Consider the following 23,444-nt stretch of genomic DNA (forward strand, 5'->3'; position numbering starts at 1 on the left):
CGGTATCATTTGTATCTTTTACTTGTGTGTGCAGTCATGGATTTTCTTAAAGTAGTGTATGGATAAATAATGTGTATTTGTCATTTTTTTTTCTTTGCTGTATTTCGTAGTACTTTATTCAGCTAACAGACTCCTTTAGGATTGTGAAGCCTTTGCTGTTGGGGGAAGGCTACAACAATGCTCTCCATGGTTATAGCTGCATGCGCCAGCTGCCTGAGATGAAATTTCAGCCTGAGTCATGAATTTCATGCAGCTGCATAGAAATTTCTGTGTTTGTTAATTCAAGGCTCTACACAGGAATGATTGACCTCATGCATAGTCTTCTTAATTACTTCCCCTCTCCTCCTTTTGCCTTACATATTTGTGTTGTTTTATACATAGCTTTGGCATCACTTATTGTGTCAGTGTGTCCCTGTGGTTAGCCAGCACTGCTGTCTGTGAGTGGGGGGATGTGTTCAACTGATTACTGACATTGCACATACTGATCCAGTCCTCCAAGGATAGACTGTCTGAGTGGCTTCTGGTTTTCCTGGTTTCTCTTCTGGTTTTGCTAGTCTTTCTTGGGACTCTTTTTAATTATGGATCTGCAAGGTATCAGTCCTAACCAGATGAGGTTTTTAAAGCATTTGTGGTAGTTCTCCAGATTCATAACTGTCTTCAATTTTTCCAGTCAATCAGCATGTAGTGTTTTACTGTCTCAGTTCTGAATCTGGAAGGAATCAGGAAAGTGCAAACAGGCATTAGTTCTAATATAATTTTATACATCAGTTGCCACATTCAGCAAAATCTTTTGCATCATGATAATCTCAAGTGGGAACATAAATGTTTCTTATGCACATTCATAGTCCTCTGAATATTTTGTCAGCTTTGATGCTGAGATGGGAAAACTGGAGAGTGATCTCTTTCTTATTCCACAGATTTATTTTTTTTTGTTTCTATTTTTAGCATGAAAGGTCCTCTGAAGGTTTATGTAAATCAATACAAAAATAATTGCTATTATGATTAATATGCTTATATTCTAGCTAGCAAAATAACAAGATCATAAATCTAGAAAATGGCAAGTTTGTTCCTCATAAAGCATGTTTCCGGTCCTAAAAATACCTTGTCAATGTCTGTTGACTGCTCTTAAGCTACAGAAAACACAGCTAAGCATATTTTATAAATACTATTTTGAGTTAGATACAGTTGAGATTGATAACATATTGACAGTTGATACTGCTTTTTTGTTTGCTTGTTTTACAATGATTAAAATAAGGGAAAACAAACAATTTCCATCTGCAAACCACTCCTGTGCTAATTCTTGCTATATTACACCATTTGCAGTGTAACTATAGTGTACACTATAGTGTAACTATGCAGTGTGTACATTTAAACTTAACGTTACCAAAGTAAAGCTAGTCTAGTAGACTGACTGGAATGCTGTATTTTTATTTTGAACCTTTTCTAAAAATGTAAGGCTCTTGGTCTTATCAAGACTTGTCTAAAGATGATCAAGGGACAGTTAAAATAGATCAAAATGAAATGGATTCTGCCATTTATCCTCTGCTTTGGGAAGGTGAAAGTAGGGCAAAGAAAGGCAAGATGCTCATTTCAGAATGCTAATTCCACATGCTAAGATGGCAAAATAGCTGGACTCATGGCTGAGGTTCTGATTTATGGTGCTAATAGTAACTTGAACTGAATTGATTATGACCTAATTTACGAAAATAGGTTTAGAGGAAGCTTTGGTATCAAGCAGTCTGAAACTTGTTTTCTTGCCAAACCAAAAGGGAAGTTAATAAAAAATAACATTTTTTTTTAACATTTAAATACAGTAAATGGCCCTGGCACATTGAGGCAAATTACTTTTTGATGCTTGCACATCAGTACAGCTATTCAGAGAACATTATCAGTGATAGATGGCATTTGGAATGTGCACAAAAGCAGGATGCCAGGAGATAACAGTAAAGACGTGTGCTTTGATACTTCAAATATTTGGGGCTTTGTCCTTCTAAATATAATTCAGAATTGTGGTCTGTGTAATTTCACAGTTACATAGTATAACCTCTATTGTTTAATTATATGAGATAAATGATCAACAAATTCCCTTTGTGCTTTACAGAACATCAATACTGAATCAAGTCATCAATGTGAAAAAATGTGGTAGTTTATCTACAGAGAAATCTGTTTTGTGGGAATAATTTCAAAGAACATTGCTATATCATATAATAGTACTTCTAAAAACTACTAACAAAATGTTTCTTCTGTAATATTAAATTGTTACTGATTTAGGGCATGGCCCCAAGTATCACTGATGCCCTCCATTGACTCTGAGATGCTGACTCAAGTCATATTCATGGCATCATTAATGAAACGAAGATATTCCTGTCAGAAGTAGGAATTAATAAACAGATGAACAGGCAGATCACCTTCTATTCCACATGTTCTTAGAATAAGGTTGTCCCATGTCCTCTTGATTGATTAGGCTTTCTTGTAAGTACTAAGGAATGTTGTCTTCAACTTTTTGTATGATGGTCTTTAACTTCAGTTTTTCACCAAAATACTATTTATTAGTTTGTTGTTTTTTTTTTTCTGAAAATATTTAGTTAGCTTAAATGTGGTAAAGTACAAGGTGTCTGCATCTTATATTCCTGTACTAAGCTTCAATAGGCGGAAACACTTTTCAATAACATGGAAAACTAGCTTTGTTTAAGATACGCTCCTTTCCTCCTCCTTTCCCAAGATGAGTGATACTGGCATAAAAAAGGTTAATGGGTAGGTCAGTAATTCCTGAAGAAATTGTGTTAATGACTCAATTAACTGGCTGTTGCAGTCAGGCCACATTAAGGCTGAAGACAACTCATGTCTTGCCAGCTTCAGTTATAGGTAGAGCTTGTGTTGCTGCCTGCACCTGACATAGTAGGCCAGTGGATGGTATTTAGGATACTCCTGATGTTTTGAAAATACATAGATGTGGCTTATGGTTTTGCTATGCATATGCTGACTGTGATAAATTGCTACCATGATCTGTTTATCAAGCTACAAGAGAAAGCAACCTCATTTCTACTTCATCTGTTCCAAAGAGGGAGCCATCATTGCATTGCCTTCTGATAGAAACTCTACTCACAGAAGTCTCGACACCTTTCAAACCTTGTAGCACCAGAGATAGTGCCTGTATTGAATTTTTAATAAAAAATAATAATTTAGAAAGTGCTGAAATAGCGTAACATGAAAGTTAGTATACTTGTGAAAATCACTCTGTACTCTATGTAAGTGGGGACAGAGACAAGAAGAGGGTATTATCTAGTACCTGTTATGTAGGTACTTACCTCTCAGTGTATTGAACAAGCACAGCATGATGGAAATATGTTTCTCTCTGCCTCATAGATCTTGATCTCCTGATTGAAAGATACTGTAGTAACTCTTTCAAAACAGATGATGTGTATTTGATGTCTGTAGATGATACTTGCAAAACCAATTTTAAAATTAGATATATTGGTGAAAAGTTTTGTAACAGCGAATATTCAGTGCACTGCTACTGAGAGAATTCTGGAGACAGAGCCTATTAACGTTAAATTGAACCTGAGTGATATGACTACACAGAGAGCAGCATAAATGTATTCCTTAGTCATCTCCTGCCCTTCTCTTTTTATAAATGTCCCATTTATTTTTAAGACAGATGTTGACAATTCTGAATCTAAAATATATTTAATGCAGCATTTCTTCCCATGCTGCTGGTACAGCAGGAAAAGTGAAGTTGTAGAACACACTGCAACCAGTATGACCCTTCACTCCTCTGCTGATAGAGCAGCTTGTGGTTTTCAGAGTCAGAAATGTGTTTTATGTTTAGATTATTGTTATCTACGTGTTTGGTTGCATTCGGCATGCTCTTCTCATTTCTGTCACCTAGAGCTCTCACTGAGGGCTTTTTCTTTTGCAGCATCATCAGCTGCTTTTCACCATTCTGTTCACAACTGCTGAACAAATGAAAAGTAGGAGCTTCAGGCTTAAATCTACCTTATGAGGTGTTCTGTTTTAGTGGTCCCACAAACCATCCCCGGGACACTCAGCCACCTCTACTAAAGGGAAAGATCAAAGAATTGCCACATTTCTTCTCTAGGTAATCCTGCATGGCGTAGGCAATTAACCTCAATTCAGATGTAAATTTTCTAAAATGGGATGCTGTATTTAATATGTTGCTATGTTTTTAATTAGAATAGCTGACACAGAAAGATTTGGAAATGGCATTTGCTTTCCCATAACAAAGTCCTGTTGAAATGACTGGAAAGGTGTAATTGCAAAGTAAATCAGTCCAGTAAATATTTTTGTGTATCATTTTCTCATCCGGAGCTATCTTGACTCAGAGATAAGGAAAATAAATGGCCCTGACCTCTTTCAATCCAAAAGAAAAACAACCTGGAAAAAATTAACCGTTGGTCCAGTACACTGATTCACTGCTGTGAATCCACTGTTCCTGAGTGCTGGGAGTTTGAGAGAATTTTTTTCCCCATTGAACTATTTAAATTATGCATAGGAAAGATTGCATGTACCGACATTTGATATAGTATCTGAACCCTGTAAACATTTGTAATGGTCATTCAGGAATGTTCTTTTTTTTCTAAAACATTTTTTTTGTTCTGTGGATATATATTTGCAAACTCTGACAGAATATTAATATTCAGATGTATGTGTGAAGGCTTGGGTACAAGTGTGAAAAGTTGCCCAATTTCAGTGAAAAGAAAAGCCTTGGATTAAGGAAGTGAGGCAAGTTCCCAGGCATTAGAGAAGTATCAGTATGCTATAATCTGCCTTTTGTTTTCTTTTTATTTTAATTTTATTGGTACATGAAGATGACAGCAGGAAGAGGCAAGCTGCTTTACAGGTCATAGTGAAAACTAAATTCCACCTGCAAAGAGGAGGAATGAGGCTAGCTCCCAAATAACTGTTCTCCATGAATGAATTGCAGTGTTCTGGGTTAGCATATCTCTCCAATGCTTCTAATTGCGAGGATTAGGCAAGAAATATATCTCACCTTAGATGAATGCTGTAGAGCAAAACTTGCTGTGACTTCAAGACACACAATTCAAAACCCAGGATAAAAGGGATGAAAAACAAACCCCACATCTTTAAATGTTGTGAAAATAGTAATTAAATATAGTAATAATTACTAAAATTAAGGTATTTGATCAGAACTTTAATGAGCTTTTCAAACACTTTTTTTATCGGAAAAAGTTAGTCCCAGAGGCTGCCAGATAGCTGGTGCCTGACAAACTGTGTTACGAATTTCTCTTGAATTCAGAGCACAAGTATTTCTAATAACAGTCATGAAAGATTGAGCCCTAAAGTGACCTGATTCCTTAGATCTTTTTAATATAAAAGACTGTGATGGAAAAAATCAGCATCTTAAATCATTCTGTAAAAATGTTATAAACCGCAGCAGAGGTTCTTTAATCCTGTTCAGAATACTAATGGTTTGTTGATGACTAGCAAGGGTGGAGGGCATCTTAAATCCAGCTGCCTTTGAAGAGATCTTAAATACTTCATCCTGGGTAGGAGAGAATGGTTTCATGCCAGTCTTGATATTCCTGTGCTTGCCTGTGTTCTGAATGTGGAAGAGCCAGTTATCTATGGGGTTTGGTCTGCAACTAGCTATCTAGGTAATTGTCATGCAAATGCTAATCCCGATGGCAACTAGACTGTGAATTAAACCTTCCTATTAAGTCATTAAACCTTAATATTAAACATTTTCAATGCAAGCTATCAACGATTTGTGCTTTAGAGACACAAATCCCACTTAAAACACTTTTGTAGGGATGAGCTTTTGTCGAGAAGCCAGTGATGAAATATGGTTTTTTAGCTATAGAAAGATTTCTGGCTGCCTCTGAACTTTTGTTTCCCTATGAGTGTTAAGCAGTCTCCTTTTTACACCCTGCTGCCTTCCACAGTTTGGGTGGAATCAAATCTCAACATGTCCTATGGTTTTTTTTTCTGTATTATACTTCCAAGGTTTTTTACATGATCAAGTGGGAATGACATGACTAAGAATTTACAGTGTATAATTAATCCAATCCAACGTGCTGCAATATATCAGCTTGTTGTGACTTTAAATATATATATATATTTACCATCTCAAGTTTCAATTTAGAGAAAGAATAGAGATTGGGGGAAAAAAAACAAATACTCAAAATGCATACTTTATATTATTGTTATTCTACATCTCCTTACTCTGATTCATTTAACATTCTGCTGTCATTGTTTTATGCAATGCATAAAAGCAACTGTTTTATGATGGAACAAACCACAGTTATATTGACGGCTAAAAGATGTCTTCAGCCTCATGCTGCTTCATGCGTGCAGACCAAACAAAACTTCCTTAATGGAGAGGTTTGGAGGTGATGCACAGGGATAGCAGAGGCCACCTGCAACAAACTTGTCAGGACTTGAATAGCAGTGGTGCATGAATTAGCAATGTCATCTGGCAAGTGCTGATTAACTGATAAAGCACTGACAGAAGAAAGTGGTGTTGAATTTCAGTCATACACCATGGGATTATATGGGACACAACTGCAGGCCATGCTGTGTCTCATACATAAGGAATTGCTTATTTGCTAGGGCAGAGACCTTCATATTGACTTAGGCTATTGCTGTGCTTAACTGTCATATACACACAAAGACAAGGGGAAACCAGCAAAACCTGTTTTTCTCGGGAGGAAGCTCCATGTGCTTAGCGATATTTCTGACTCTGCCCTTTCTTTTCAATGCCTGCTTCCAGATTAATGTTTGGAAGAAGTTGTGAACACAGCACTTCTCAACCAAACAACGGGAGTCTACTCAGTTCACTAGAAAATTGCATTGTTACTTCCAAATTCATGGAGTTAGTGTGTATCTAAATACTTGTACCTGTGTCCTGTGGCACCCACCACAAAATTCTAGCTAAAATCTCAGATACAATATTTTAGTGTTTTGCCTATCAACTCCTTCAGCTCATCTGCACTACCTGTAATTCAGAACTAAAGATAGCAGCTTCTATGGTGAAAGTGGGCTTTTCCCAGAAATTCAGAGCTGGAAGGACAATTGTGCTTTCTGAGTTTAGATCCAGACAGATGTGAAAAGTGTGCAGTTCATATGTGCATCAGCACTAAAATACATTGGTGGGACACAGTCCTTCAGCTGTTTGGCACACTTGACCACTGAAAATCTGGGGGAAAAAAGACTCAAAACATCCTCAAGAATATCTAAGGAAGCGCCTATTAAAAAAGACAGTGTCTTCACTGATCATAAAGAAAGTAGAACTGCAGTTCTTCAGGTCTTATCTGAAAAACCTCACATAGTAGAGTGCAGGAAACTCAATTTACCTGTCCCACAAAGATGAAGGGCTGAGCCAACCCTGCTGGCATTAAAGCCGTCACTGTTTCATGCTGCTAAAAACATTTTTCATCATCATGAAGTACAAAGCTAATATCCAGAGCAAAATGGATACCAATACATGGTGATATCAGATAACTCCAGATATTTGATTTTGGTCTGTTACTGCCTTCTCATTTCCCTCCTAAAGGTGCAGTGAACCACTTTGGTTTAACAGGAGATGGAAAACAGTTCATCTTGGCAATTGGCCCTGACGCTTCTGATAAGCAAGTTCAAGGTTTTGTTGTTGGTTTTTTTACTCTTCACTTTTTGTTTTTAATACGATGCCCATAAGAGAGAAATGTGCCTGTAATGAGCAGGGGCTCCTCATAGTAGGGTTTGTGCTATTCATCAAGGGGAGGCAGAGCCAGATTTATCTTGTATACAACAAACAACCTCTGTCAGACCTCAGATAAATGTGTGAATTGAAGTTGGTTGCTGGGAATAATTTTCTGAGAAAGTGATTTTCTTTCCTTGAACATACCTTATGTCCTCGTGCTTTTCAAAGACTAGCAGGCAAACAAACTTGTTATGTACTGTTGTTTGTACATTATATAGTTTGTTCATCGTGTGTTGACATCTGATGCTGTTTCAAAATACTGGTGTTTCTCATTATGAAACATAAACATAAGAGTATTAAAGCACTCATCTGTGTGGCCAGAGGTCAAGGTAACTTAACCTCAAGAAATCGCATCTGAAAATTTATGCCTTTTACATCGTGGCATAATCTGACCTTCCCATTAGAGAATATATGATACATCAATTAAACATTAATCCCCATAACTTCAGATTTACAGTGATGATAACCCCCTTCAAACGGAATGCAGGGATAGTTTGTCACACTTAATGCCTATAAACTGTGACTCTTGCCTCATACGGTACTTACTGTATATACTAAATTAAAAAAGGATATTACAAAAAATACAGCGTAGCTATGTAACTAATGATTTTAATAAAATGAGTTTACAGAGAAAGAAAGAACTAAAACTGCAACTGTAAAAGTGATTCTGTTGAGTTTTCAAGTTTATACTTTGTGCTTTTCTTTCTAAGTCTTTCTGAGTTTTGTGACAGGGAGATGGGAATAAAAAAAAAGAAAACAAAACCCAACTCACTAAAACACCTTCTTTCACGCCTTTCAGCCATTATCCATTGATACTGTAGAGAGAAAGAGATAGGAGAGGGAAAGAGACCTCAATTTTACTGAGCTAAAAGTCAGTAAAATTATTTAACAACATGGAAAGAAAGGACCTCTGGCATCATGGCTCTTGTTTTCTAGGAATGTGAAGGTAGTGACAGTCCTCTGTATTTTACTTCCTTCTCTCCCCCTTCTCTGGAGAGGTGACATGCTCAGTCCAGCATGTTAGGGTTTGCTCCTTTTGTAATAACATGGGTGCTGGCTGCTGGCCTTTTATTCAGGAGAGTAAATGATAGAAACGGAGGGATTATTTTCCACAGTTGGGAATATAAGGGAATATATATGCCTCTAGCCAGCAAGCATGGTTGTTTGTTGTTTTTTTTTCTTGCGGGTTCCAAAGGCATGATGGCAGAGCAGCTATGATGCTACAGCTTCTTTTATGTGCTTTTGTGGGAGATCTTTAGGCAGCCTAAATGTAGGGTTACTGTCAGTGTTCATAGAATGAATTCAGCTTCTGTTAAGCCTGGTCTCACGTCTTGAAAGTAATAGCAGAATAAAACTGGAACCCAAACATAAGATAAGAATGTTATTTCAGTATAAGGAGAAAAAAAAAAAAACAACAACTGCCCAGGGACTGACTGAAATATCTATTTAGGAATGAGGAAAAAAGCTTTTTATTTTCAATATGGAAGCTCTATGGGGAATATGTTAACAAATCTGACTAGCTGTCACTGAGAGTTCTCATGGTTTTTGAGGACACAGAATAGACACTGTACTTCGGTGTGGTATATTTCTTGAGTGCAGGTACCAGGACAGTAAGAATTGACTGCATGGAAAGAGACAACAGGTTTCTTGCAGATGTGGCAACTGCTGACAGCAGTTTTCTGCGCCTGAATTTAGGGATGCACTGAAACTACTGGTACAAAACGAGCTAAAAGAATTAATAAATTCAGAGTTAGCTACTGCAGTTACTTGGCTGAATATTATGATTGCATGCAAACACTCCAGCTAACAGTTTGTGCTATAAGCTTTCTAAGATAGTAAAATAAATTAAAATACCTATTTATTTTGAATATAATAGTATCCATTCTCTAAACCTAAAAGGCCATGTCTATTTAAAATAATTATGCTGTATAATTTTAGAAGAGGCTATTAAAAACATGCTTACAGATACTTAACTCATTTGTTAAACTTTCATACTTTTTTATTTTTTAAACTTGAAATGTAAAGATCTTTTCCATCGAAGCACTTATCAAGAAATGAAATAGGTGTAATAAAAACTGTGTAAAATTCTGTTTAGTTTAACTTCTTTGTTGTTGTTCTTTGAAGGATACTTAGTAGGATAATAGGAAGCATCATCTTGAACCCTTACGTAAAACTTTAAAGTCAGAACTTCTGTTGTGACTCAGTAAGCGTTTATAACTTAAAAATTTCATTGATGGATTGATCTGATTTTGAATAGTCCCTTTCTATCAAACTTACAGAATATATATCTGATCAGAATTCATTTTGCCACATTTAACTAAGAATTCCCGTCAAACCAGGCTCTGACACTTCACGTGTTCATACTGGTATACTCAGCATTCTGCTATAGAAAATTACCACTAATAATCAGGATGCAAAGCTATTTTTAACACTGACGTGATTTTAAAATAACATTAAATCACTCAAATTGTAAGCAAGAAGTTGTCATCTACCTCTGACAAGCTCCTGCTTACTGTGCTCTTGATAACTGTAATCTTTGATGCTTGCTCTCATTTATCACATTATTAAGTGCAAATTAATTAAATCATTACTATTTTGCCTGCATTCTGGTAACTCTGGGTTTTGTTTTGTTGCTGATAGACTGCACAGATAATGAAACAGAATTGGTGAATCCTCTTAAACCTCCAAAATGCAGTCCATCCCCTAATTTACAATACTTTCATCAAGTTTTGATTCTGAACAAATTCTTTCAACTATATTCTTTTCCAGGCTACTTTGGCACAAAATGTAGAAATTGTGACAACTGTCTACTAAATTTATGTCCTGTTGAGATGGTAGGAATTCAGTTCTTCGTGTTCTGGTTGCTGCAGGGTCTTCTCAAAATAGCACATGTAGAAGTTACTTGTTAATGTACCAATAGAACTATTTCTTATAGCAGCTTAGGCTTCGCAAAAGGAACATAAAAGAGTAAAAAATGTAAGGATTGCAGGTCATTCTTACTTTAGATCTGAAATATGAACAGAGTCTGTTACCTAAGCCAACCATCACCAGGCTTTAGGGGGACTGGAGAATACTTAAGCTAGTTAGTCAAAACAAGACTTCCTGAGTTAATTAAGTATGGTTCCTTAATGCAAAAGTGCCTTTGGCACAAGTGTTTGGCCATCATCCCAAGAGGTGATGCTGATCTTTTATGTGAAACCGGTCTCATCTACTGTGTGATCACAGTACAACAGAGCTCTTTTAGATGTACCCCTGGTGAGCAACAGATGTGTTGGGTGTGCTTCATCTCTTTGGTTTCTGTTTGATATATCTCTGTTCATCTTGTATCTGCTACTTAATCCCCTTTGTGCAGAGCCAGTTGACATGTTCTGTATTTCTACAGTGGTTAGTATGATAAGGTGCTGCCTGTGATGAGCTACAACATCATTTTCAAATGAAGAACAAACAGTAAGAGTGTGAAACTTAGTAGAGCAGTATTTCTTCTCTCTCCACAAACAAACAGCCCTTTGTAAATCATATTTTGTGAGGCAGAATCTGGGTTGCCTCAAAGTAACATCCCAATTCTTTTCTGCTGCATTAAGAACTGTGGGTATCTGTGTCAAACAGCTGGAAAAGATTTATTGTTTCTGCAGCAGTGTGTATTGCTGCACAATAGGTAGTGACAGTGAAACATCTGAAAAGATGTTATTTTTATTTTGATGTATCTTTACTTTATTTTGGAATTGTGCAAAGGAGGCTTCAATGGAATTTTAGTTTCTTTGCATTTGCTTTAATAAGAAAAGTTGGGTTTTTTTTCCCAAGAAAACCTCCAAGCTTTTAATTTTGGAAGTAAAGCTTCCAGAGTGTCGTGGTTTAAACCCAGTCAGGTAATTCGTTCGCTCACTTCCCCCCCTTTCTTGCCCTCCCCCTGCTCTCGGAGGGACGGAGAGGAGAATCAAAAGAATGCAATTCCCACGGGTTGAGATAAGAACAGTTCAGTAACTAAGGTATAACACAAATCACTACTGCTACCACCAATGATAATAATGATAAAGGAAATAACAAGGGAAGAGAATACAACACCTCATCACCAGCCCACCGATAACTCGCCCCCCAAGCCCGACCAAGCTCCGACCGATACCTCCTCCAACCCTGCAGTCTCCCAGCCCTTCCGGCTAACTCCCAGTTACATCCTGGGCATGACGTGCTGTGGTATGGAATAGCTCTTTGGTCAGTTTGGGTCAGGTGTCCTGTCTCTGCTTCCTCCTGGCTTCCCCTCCTCCCTGGCAGAGCATGAGGCTCACAAAGTCCTTGGCCAAACCAAAACATCTCTATCAGCTCTGTTCCCGAGCCGAAAGTCAAAACACTGCACTGCACCAGCTACCAAGGAGGAGAAACATGACTGCTACTGCTGAACCCAGGACACAGAGTTTCAGTGGGATGTGGACCTCAATTTGAGCTGGGTGGAATGACCTGTTTTTTCTCTAATGCTAGCTTGTTCTCATGCAGAATGTTCAAGAAAGTTACTGCTATTCAATAATATTCAATAATAACTACTCATTCCCGAAATGCAGTGTAGCATATGAGAGGTTGGTTTTGGTGTTCTTTTAATTTTCTTTTAATGTTCAGCATATTATGACCAGCACTTGAAGATCTGCTTATTGAATACTCATGTTTCTGAACAGTTTTGATAGATATTCTCACTGCAGAGAAGTCTTTACATGTCACTGTCAATTATTCAATATCACACACAGTATCACAGTATGCTAGAGATTGGAAGGGACCTCGAAAGATCATCTAGTCCAATCCCCCTGCCGGAGCAGGAACACCTAGATAATGTTACACAGGAATGTGTCCAGGCGAGTTTTGAACGTCTCCAGGGAAGGAGACTTCACAACCTCCCTGGGCAGCCTGTTCCAGTGTTTCGTCACCCTCACTGAGAAGAAGTTTCTTCTCAAGTTTAAGTGGAACCTCTTGTGTTCCAGTTTGTACCCATTACCCCTTGTCCTATCATTGTTTGCCACTCAGTAGAGCCTGGCTCCATCCTCGTGACACTCCCCCTTTATATATTTATAGACACTTATAAGGTCACCCCTCAGTCTCCTCTTCTCTAAACTATAGAGACCCAGCTCCCTCAGTCTTTCCTCATAAGGGAGATGCTCCACTCCCTTAATCATCTTTGTTGCCCTGCGCTGGACTCTCTCCAGCAGCTCCCTGTCCTTCTTGAACTGAGGGGCCCAGAACTGGACACAATATTCCAGATGGGGTCTCACCAGGGCAGAGTAGAGGGGAAGATTGAGGAGTGCAGGAAGAATTACCAGACTATTGAAAACTCATTTTATCAGGGTTTATTCTTTTTCCTGAAAATGAGAAGAAATACAGTTAAAACTCCTACATGAAAAATCATGTTGAGTTGGAAAAATGCTATCAGGTATTTAGCAGAAAGACCCCATGAATTTGATCAAGGTCAAGTGGTGAGATCTTGGCCCTATTACTCAGTTGCTATAATGATTTACTGAAAATTATATTGAGCTACGTAGTTGACACCGGGAAAGAACTAGAGGGATTTTTCTTTCCTTTTTTTACCTCAATGTATCCAATCTAAATTGCTTCAGTTGCTACATTGCTAGGTTTCTATGTGCAGTGCTGTTCCCCTGAAAGCAGGGTTTAATGCAAAGTTATAGAATCATAGAATCCTGTAAGAGAGGACACTGTGCCAGGATACATATATCTTATTTGTGTCTGCTGGGGACTGGAAGGTGTTATCCATGTGTAAAATAAAACCAGTATGTTTTACTGTTCCCTTAATATTTCAGTAACTCTCAGTAATAAAACTATTTTTTTTTCCCTCTTAGAACAAAAGCCTCAAAACCAAGCTCTTATCAGGAAACAAGCTTTGTGGTATTCATGCAGAAGAAGTAAGTAAGTTTCTTCTATATTCTAAATCTAACATACTCAAAAGAAGTTTGCATCAAAGTCTTTTGTGCTGAGGTATTAGTATAGATTATAGATTCTGAATGTATGGTGAGCATTCTTAAAGTGCTCTTATCTCAGTTCATTTCTGTGACTTCACTAGAAGAAACTGAAATGTGTTAGCAAGCTGCAAACTCAAGTTTTAGACAAATAAAATAATGTCTGGGGATGCTAATGAAAAGTATATATAGCTCTGTTGATGTATATTATACACCTATAACATATATAAACTTCATTTCCTTTCACTGCTCTCCATGCCTAGACTAAGACAGGAAAAGCTAAATCTCTTTTGAAATTAATGAAGAGACAGGAAAGATTTATTATTATAGATTACTATAATGTTTCATTACTTCAAGGAGAAAGGGTCACTGTATGAAAAAGAGGGAAAGAAATTTTCTCTGTACTGAGGAGCAAGGTAGTAAAGACAGTCTGTGATAAAAAAGCCCTTTTTTTTTGCTAATACATAAATCTACCAGTGAGTGCATTCATGCGAGCAGTCCCTTTAGCTATTTAACTTTTCATGAAAGAGTGTATTACTGTATACGAATCTGGTTTACTCATTTACATTACTTTAGTTATGGTTTTTGCATCTGTAATTTCTGTAACCTCGCTGGAATGAAACGCAAACGTAACACTTTGCTTCTTGGGTAAAATTTTCATAATGATGCTTGAACGTGTTTTCTGCATTAAAGGCTCTACCTTTTAACTCAGAGGTCAATGCTATGAGGTCAAAATAGTGATTTCTAGTTATATTAGCTATTTGGCCTAACTGAATATCTGCAACCATGGTTACTTAGCAATCCTCAGTTGGAAATAACAGGGTTTTGGGGTATTTTTTTGTAGCTCCTCAAAATCTATGTTGTCTTCCTATCCCACCATTGTTGCTTTCAAACATGCCACAGTATATGAATACAAACATTCTTCCTTCCCTTGTTTACTACTTAAAAAATCAGCGTGTGCAACATAGCTTTTGTTTATCCATTTTTTTTCAAGTTTGTTTTTCCTAGTTGCATAATGTCTTCAGTGTTTGGTGATTAACTTGAAGATCTTTTCCCTGATTATGTCTGTAATATTTGCTGCATAAATGTTGTCAAATCTAAGGGCAAAGCCTCAAATTAAATTTATTGTAGTCTGACAAGTCTGGCTGTCGGAGAATTTCAGCAAAATAAACCTAAGATAACTAACACTCAGGGCAGTGGATTGTGAGTGTATTTTAAACTTTCAGAATCTCAGGTTATGAATCATCCTAGCAAGTTTGTGGCTTTTAAGCAGGTTAGTGCCATTAGAACCAGCAAAGTTACTGCAGGAGCATCCTCCTCTTGTTGTTTTGCCAGTTAGGTGGTGTCAGCCAGAGAAACACAGTGTATTTTCTGCTATTTAATTAAGTAGTATAGTCACCATGTGTAACAACTGTGTGAAATCAGTATCCTTCTAATTCTTAGATCAAATAGCCTTCATGGATAGATTTGCCTACCAGGAAGCTCCTGCTTTGTTCTGCTCTCTGGGGCTGCATGCAGACAGCTGTAATGAGCCCTGTGATTCCTTTTTGTCCAGTTGCATAGATGAGAGCATGCTTGTGTTCCTGCACAGTTCACAGGGCTGGGTTTGCTTCTCTGAGAATTCAGAGCCCTGGAGAGGGTGGTGCAAACCTCAGGCTTCCCAGAACACAGAAAGGGGTATGCTCTAGGAAATGCTCCCACATGCTTTGGTTTAAAGTTTGATATCGCCCAGGTTTTTATGAGGATCTTATCCCACTGACTGCACTAAAAGGTGTCAGTTTTTTTGAGTCCTCTCCCAGGAAATGCAGAAAACCCCCAAACCAACCAAATTTTATCACAAAGAATGACAGGTCATATGCGGGCTTTTGAGTCTAAACTTAAATTACACACTAAATACATTTAGCTCTGTAACTCTTAATTTCATCACAGGTTTGTGATTGAGCAAATGAGTGATACCTTAATTGTAACTGTTAGATCCCACTATAGCCACTATAGAACAGCCATCAGGCTGTGTAACAGAAACTGTATATTTTCTTAAGCACAACTCATGGAACAATTTAAGTTGGTTAAGGTTTTCTATGTGGCCTATGTGCAAGTGGAATATATTCCATAGGTCTACTGATCATATGGTCCAGGTCCAGACCAGAGGACACTTCTAGTTGCACTCTAGATGAATTCTAGATGGCTCTGTAGATGAAATAACAGCAAATATAGTTACAGAAGAAAGAACTGAACTGAGCTTATCTTAGCTATTTTTTTCGTATCTTACAGAATGTGATAACCCATATGGCATTCCTCCTTAACTACTTGAAGTGGGTTCTAAAATTTTACCTTTAAATTCGTTCATCCATCCCAGAAGCCTGTCACTGAATTTGGCTGCACCAGTTGGAAAGACATAAAATCTTCCCAAAAGCTTCAGTTTGTTTATGAAAGATATACTATCATCTGTAATATATTATGTTTATTGATCTGCTATTTCAGTAAACGAACTTCTAATCCATTCCAAGGAGTTCTAAATATTTGGCATTAACTAATAAATGTACTGAATATCAGTTGAGACTCTGGATTTTGTTTAAAAAAGTAATATTACTTTGGAAGGATTTGTAGATAAAGGGTGAAATAATGCTCCTTGGATAGTTTGGTGCAGTATTAAAAAGCCCCATTTCTATTTTGTTGTGTATAAATAAATACAATAACGTATAAATCATTACTTTAAATTATTTAAGGATAAATGTGACAGTATTTAAAATAAATATCATCCTAAACGGATATAAATCAGTGTAACTATGCCTGTTTTGGAGCACAGGGTCACAGACTGAGAACCTAGTTCTTTTGGGTACCACATGGAAATTCCTGGTCGTTACAAAGAACATGCTTAATGCTATGGAACCTTTTTCCCTCTTGGAAAAAGATGATCGAAGGTGATGCCTTCAGTTACATTTCAAGGAAAGTATTGATAACATCTCATGTTGAAAATGTGTAATCCACATAGTTATTCACAGAAGTATCATCTCATGTACGTGCTTTAGGTGAGTGTCCTTTTACATTTCTCTTGGCACTTTTGCCTGGTTTATACCTGCTACCCTGGAAAAGCAGTTGACATTGGTTTTGGTTCTTTTTCTGCATTTTAAAGCTGATCTAGTTTCTGCTGTTTTCAGAACTGGCTACCTTTTTTTCTGACTTTAAAAGTAAGTAGCTAAAAAAAAAAAAAACCAAAAAACCCCAACAACCTGATTTTGCATTCCTCATTTTCAGTCAAAAAAGATCCAAGCCCAGCTGAAAGAGCTTCGTTATGGGAAAAAGGATTTGATTTTTAAGGTAAGTTCTATTTCTCTATACTTAGCTAAGGTGTTAGAGTTACTATAGTATTAAAGTAATCTAGGAGTATAATAGCTGCCTTTATTACTGTAGTTGTAAGGAATCATTTCCTTCTCACCACACAGAAAAGAGCTCAAAGCACCAAAACCAGACATAAAATCATCATGCAATTTCAGAAATATCATGTATTCTTATTTCTCTTTTTTCCTTTTTTTTTTTAATTTCACAAACCACTATAACAGGGACAGTGCTTTTTATTATATTGCTTTCTGAGGCAAAAAAAAGAGAAGATTCAAAGCCTAAATCCTTGTCTGGTGTCTTTGTTTTTAAATAGAGAAATGCAGTGGCAAGTATTTAATTTATGAATATCTGTATTTACATGCTCACATAAAGCAATGCTCCAGTTTCCTGCTGGTGGCCAAAAGGTATTGCCCTATTCTATATATTCTGTAACATGTTTCTCAACTTTCTAACTGAACAATAGTATATTTTAGAGATGGTTCTTGTATTTTCTTTGATTAGCAGTCCTCCATGGCCCTGATAAAAAAAAAAAAATGTGGGAGGGGAGGGTACATGACAAAACATACACTGCTGAAGCGCAGCAAATCCTTGTTAACACAGGGAGAAGTTAATCCCTGTTAAAGAAGGAGGGAGATTCAGGTCACCTCGCTGGAGACTGCTAATTGAGCAGTGCTTTTATTCCTGGCATAAAGGATGAAGATAAGTAGTCATCTTCAAAGTGACTAGAGATAGAATTACTTGCAAAGTAATTCAGCTCAATATGAGGTCCAAATTGCCTTCTGTAAGTGTTTAACTGTCTCTACTGTCTCTCTATTGTATGTATAGTACTGTGAAGATGAAATATCATAGCTCATTTAAAAAACACAGTATGATTTGTGTAACTTTTTTTTTCTTGCAGAGGTTGATTCCAAGGTTTGTCAGGAGCATTTATTTCTGGTCATCATAAGGCCCAGACCAGGGGAATAGATTTAGAGATAAAAACTAGGCATATTATGCACCTGGACAGTTAAATTTTAATACCAACTAGCATTAACAAAAATAATATATTTTTCTTCAGGCTCAGTTTAGGTATATTTGAAAGCTTGAGCAGAGGAAAAGGTTCTAATTTCTAATCCTGCCTGGGTGTGAAAGCTTGTTTTCTTTAGCTGAAGCAGGATTGTTCAGTACTGGTATCTACTTGTTTTCATTATGCTAATATGCACTGATCCCCAAAATGAATCAGAATTGTGCTAGGTTGCATAGTAATGCTTCGCAAGGTGCGACACTTGGTAAGTGCTGCCCACCTGAAAACAACTCAGAGAAGAGGAAAAGGATGACAGGAGCACAAAGAAGTGAACAAATAAATGGGAAAGGCTGTCTGGCAAGCTGCTGGCATACATAAACCAACCATCCATCTTAATCCAGTAAACCATGACAGTTAAGGTTCAGATGTAAAGATCAGAGGTTTGTGGTGGAGGGGTGTATGTTACTTGTGTTATAATGGCAGCAATGCAGCATGTGAATGTGAATAGAAGTGGTTCTTATCTGAACAGGTATGGATGTCTGCACAACAGGCTCTGTTTCTTCTTGGAGAGTTATCCAGTACTGCTGTGGGAGTATGGGGTATTTATCTTCTCCTAAAGACTATGTCTACATTTGGCCAAATGAGTTATGCCTTAAACTCTTTGGCCTATGTTGAATAGACATAGATCTTGAATATGAAGAGATATTCAGGCTACCAGCTCAGTTGTAGGTCCCAAGTTACGTAGGGCAAGTTCTGCTCTGAATGCACTTACTTGCAAAATAGGGAAAATGTTAACATGCCTTTTAGGGAAATTATGAACTAATGTAATTAAAAATGCTTTGAGAACTTTATGCGAATGATGTTAATGAATCGCAAAATGGACTCCAAAGTCCCACATACTGAGAACTGCATATGCAAATACCTGAAACATCTCTTGACCATATTCAATTCTGTATGATACTGACTGCCTGATTTGCTAATTCGATACATCATTTATTGTAGCCAAAAATATTTTTCCTGTGTTGATCTTTTTCCTGACTAAGGGAGGATTTATGCAGAAAAGGGAGCAGCAAGTTTATGCTATCCTCCTAAATAATTGTGTAAAATATGGAAAAGGGGAGATTAAGGGAGATTGAGCATGCTGATTTGTGTGTGTGTGCCTGTCTTCAGACCTGAAACACCAAACAGAGTGGAAGCCATTTGATAGAGGGTGGAAAGCTTGTTTAGATACAACCTCTGCTCACAGTGGTCTAGCTTGTTTCTGTGGTGGTACACTTGAATTCACGTTTCTATGGATTGCAGTATCACAAATTAAGAGCAGATTGTTACTTGCCTTCATTTCTCTTTTGTGCTTGTAAGTAGTGTTTCAGTTACTGAGCATTCAGTTTCTCTAAAGGACTAAGCAGAACCTGTCAACACCTCAAATTTAGACTTATACTTGCTTACACAGACTAATATAAGGAAGAGAAGACAGATTAATCTTTTTTCTTTTCTTGTTTCAAGGACTTGTTTCAAGAAAATATTTCTGTCTGGGAAACACCTGAATTGACTTTATATGTAAGATGCAAAGGATATTCTTTACTGTGAGAGTGGTGAGGCACTGGAATGGGTTGCCCAAGGAAGTTGTGAATGCTCCATCCCTGGCAGTGTTCAAGGCCAGGTTGGGCAGAGCCTTGGGTGGCACGGTTTAGTGTGAGGTGTCCCAGCCCCTGCCAGTGGGGTTGGAACTTGATGATCCTAAGGTCCTTTACAACCCTGACTATTCTATGATTCTATGATATGTTTTAAAAACTTAACCTAGCTAAACTGACATTTATAGTCAAAACCATTTTACAGCAGAGTCAAAAAAAAAAGCAAATCTATGTGAAATTGTTTTTACATCATACTGACTGGATGTGGTAAATATTTATATGATACCATTCCTGCATCCAAAGTCAAATTGATGCTACCATGTGCATTCTGCTCCTTAACAGTAGTTAATTATGTGCCTCAGCAAACCTGTTTCCTGGAGTTGCAAAGTATTTATTTCTGTAACACAGACTTTGAGATTCTGCATTCTCTAATGAGAAAGGGGTGAAATGAGTCAAGAAAAAGAAACTCAAAACCACCCCAGAAAAATATCAAAGGCCTGACTTAGTAGAGAGCTTGTGTTAAACTTGAACATTGTTGTCTGAGCTTCAAGTAATTGGGTAAATGATTTTAGATTTGTGATAACCTTCTACAGAAGGGCTTTGTGTGTTTGCACATGTTATGAAGATGAAAAAGTTTTCAATACAGTTCTATTTGTATACAGTTGGCACTCAGGCTTGACCCAAATCCAGCCATTTTGTAAATGTATGTTTACTTCACCCATGACTTCCACTTACTTGTATTAAAACTGTTATCAACTGCAGAATTCAGCTGACTTCATATGTTCGAAAAATGAGCCTGTTTAATGCATTTTAAAGGATTCTTCATTATGTTCCAAGTACCATAAAACTCCTTCTTTGCTTGAAGAAAATTTTGTAAGAAAGCATCATTGTTTTCCTTAAACTTTATTTATACATTGATTTATTTAGGACAAAACCAATGTTCTTATCTTTGCTGTTACATTTGCATTGCCCTGTAATGCTAAATGTAACTTCGATAGCTCAGTGTTAAAAGGAGATGATAAGAGAAAACTGAGGGCAGCTTCCTATGGGCCTTTCAAACCAAATTTCCAGAGAGAAGACTACAACTCATCTACATTTCAGACAGGATGTCCTGACTGTAGTGTGCTTATTCATCCGTTTTGTTTCCTCAGCATTGGGATCTTTTGTGACCTCCCTTGGGAATCTCTGCAATGTGGCTTAGGAAAACCAAAACAAACTATTACAAAATAACAGTTGCAAACATAACTGTAATGCAAAATAATAGTTTTATTTTTATTTTTTTTTCCCCCAGATGTCTTAAACCAGTGACTTTTTTAGGGATAAGAAGCGGGCTGATCTCAGCACGTCATATAGCAACTGAATAGAATCTGGTTTGTTGTTTCTTTTTATTATTAAACTTTTAATGTATAGCTTTCTTTTTTTTTTTTTGAAGGATTACTATCAAAGACTTCTCTAAAGTTTCCTTTGACTTTGTCAGAAATGACAACCGAATTAATAAAATAGCAAACTGAACCTCCTTTAGCTATATTTTTGTACTTATTTTATGATATTTTCTATTTGATAAAATTCATCTCATTGGTCTCATGTGGCTTGTATGTTATTCTTTGATCATTTTATTAGTCAAAAAAGAATTTATTTTTCTTTGAGCAATTTTTTTTTTTTTTTTAGTTTATTTTTTCTAAAGGCCTTTTCTTATGAAGGATGAAGATGAAGAGTGCCTACAATACAGAATCCGATAAGCAATGAATTGAAAAGTCTGAAAATATTCTTACAGACTTTTCCTTTTAAATACATAAATAAGGGAAGTTACTTTGTATTTACTAAGATTAAAAATTCTTTTCTGGCAATCCCATCACTGGTTCAGTTCTGGCAAAAGCTGTTTTTTAGGAGGTGATGGAAAACAGAAAGGATGGTCCATGTTCTCTGACTCCAAAGAAAGTTCAATTATATGCATGGCATTCTTTCACAATGCTTATCTAAGCTTTTTAGAACTATCATCAGTTCAAACTCGATGTATTTCTGCTGCTTTTGTCTCTTCTAGTCATTTAGCCTTAGTAGTAGGAAATGTTTTGTTATATGCATAGAATCTTTCTTACTGAAATTGAAGCCAATCAGTTACTATGCTGTCATAGACTTTGAGAGTAGCTTGTTTTTCATTTAAACCCCTTCCTTTAAAGCCATTCTTTGCATATTTTGAGATTATTACCCCATGTCTCTCACAGAGTGTACTTTTTAATTTAACGTATGTAGATAGATATTTGCATTCTAGTCTTGCTTCTCAGTACATGTTTACATACCATTAGTGCCTCATGTTAGTCACATCTGAACTTTTTTTCTTTGTTTTCAGTTCATTTGCAATGCCCTAAAATCACTCAAGTCCAACTGGACATTTCATTCATGCTGAGCAGAGCAGAAGGATTTTTATAGCCTGTACCCACAGAGTTCTTTGCCTTTTCTATGACACATTCAGTGGTGATGTCATCTTGAGTCAGTCATCCCTACTGTTCTATAGTCTGTATTTGTTTTATTGATTATTCCTGTCTGTATTTAGCATCTTAAGACTTGTCTTTAGTGAATGTCATCCTGTTTTTTTTCCAGTTTGTCGGGATAAATTTAAACAAGTCCTGTCTTCTGTGACACACAGAGTTCTGGATTGATGCCACCAGAATATTTAATGAGTATATGTTTAGTTTGCTGTTGCATTCATAGATGGTACATATACCAAATAAAACTCTTTGCCCTAGATAGGTAGCCTGATTATTCTTTTCAGCATGTTTTACTAATGGATCTGTAAGTCATGACATCTTCAATTTCTCGCTTTTTGAAGATGGGTATCACACCTATTCTTTTCCAGTCTTCTGATTCTTCATCCACTCTACTGAGTCTGTAAGGAACTTTGACCTTAGAGCCAAATACCACTTCATAAAGCAATAAAAGTGATGATGCACAACCATGATGAACAGAAAACAATCAAGTGAAAACTCTTATCAATCTGTAGCTGGACAGAGTTGTAGTAGACAGAAAAATTATCTTTTGCCTAAGGCAATTTGCTTAAAAGTTTAGGACTACATGAAAAAAAACAAACCAAAACAAAAAAAAAATGTTCTGTGTGCCATGGCATTCAAATTTGGCTGAAAAGGGGTGGAGATGATAGTGAAAATAAATCCTATATCAACTCACCAAAACCCACCACTATTTAATACTTTCTCATAAGTCATCTGAAAGATGGGATCAAGTGTACCCTGATGAAGTTTGCTGACAACCTAAGTGCAGAAGTGGAAATTTTGGAAGGGAGAGCCACCCTGCAGGAATGCCTGGATAATCTGGAAGAGTGGGCTGACAAGAAACTCACAAAGTTCAACAAGAACAAGCATAAGGTTTTGCACCTGGAAAAATATAATCCAGGAGTGCAGCACAGGCTGGGATGTACCTGGCTGGGGAGCTGCTCCTGGAAAGGGGCCTGGGAGGCCTGGTGCATAAGCTTGATAAGAGTCCTTACCAACCTGGTATTTTAGGATTCTATGAAATATTTCAAGAAATTTGCCCACACCTTAGGAGATGGCCTTGGTAGTACTATTTTGAGTAATTATTTCAAATTATGATTTTTTCCCTTCTAGTGAAGGTCTTTGAGTGAAGGTGACAGCATGATGACTACAAGTATTGTAAAATGCTTTTCTTCATCTTTTGCTCAGGGGTGAACATCTTTGTGCTAGCATCACTAAACATTTGTGAGTAATTGTTGCAGTGATTTGATTGTTAAACATGTAGATCAAGCCCAGAATTAGAGAGTGATTTAC

The 23,444-nt window shown here is 37.0% G+C and overlaps 1 protein-coding gene across 1 annotated transcript in view; it reads left to right on the plus strand.

Moving 5' to 3' along the window:
• LUZP2 (leucine zipper protein 2) overlaps nt 1-23,444 on the plus strand; it is a 181,916-nt gene that overhangs the window by 110,848 nt on the left and 47,624 nt on the right. The window contains exons 6-7 of the mRNA XM_061479194.1: nt 13,558-13,620; nt 16,930-16,992. Coding sequence (XP_061335178.1) covers nt 13,558-13,620; nt 16,930-16,992 — 126 coding nt within the window. The remainder of the gene's footprint in view (nt 1-13,557; nt 13,621-16,929; nt 16,993-23,444) is intronic.

This window comes from Pezoporus flaviventris, unplaced genomic scaffold (assembly GCF_033815535.1).
Source record: "Pezoporus flaviventris isolate CSIRO_AGI_PZ_B2104156 unplaced genomic scaffold, CSIRO_AGI_Pfla_v1 ptg000143l, whole genome shotgun sequence".
Classification (NCBI taxonomy): Eukaryota; Metazoa; Chordata; class Aves; order Psittaciformes; family Psittacidae; genus Pezoporus; species Pezoporus flaviventris.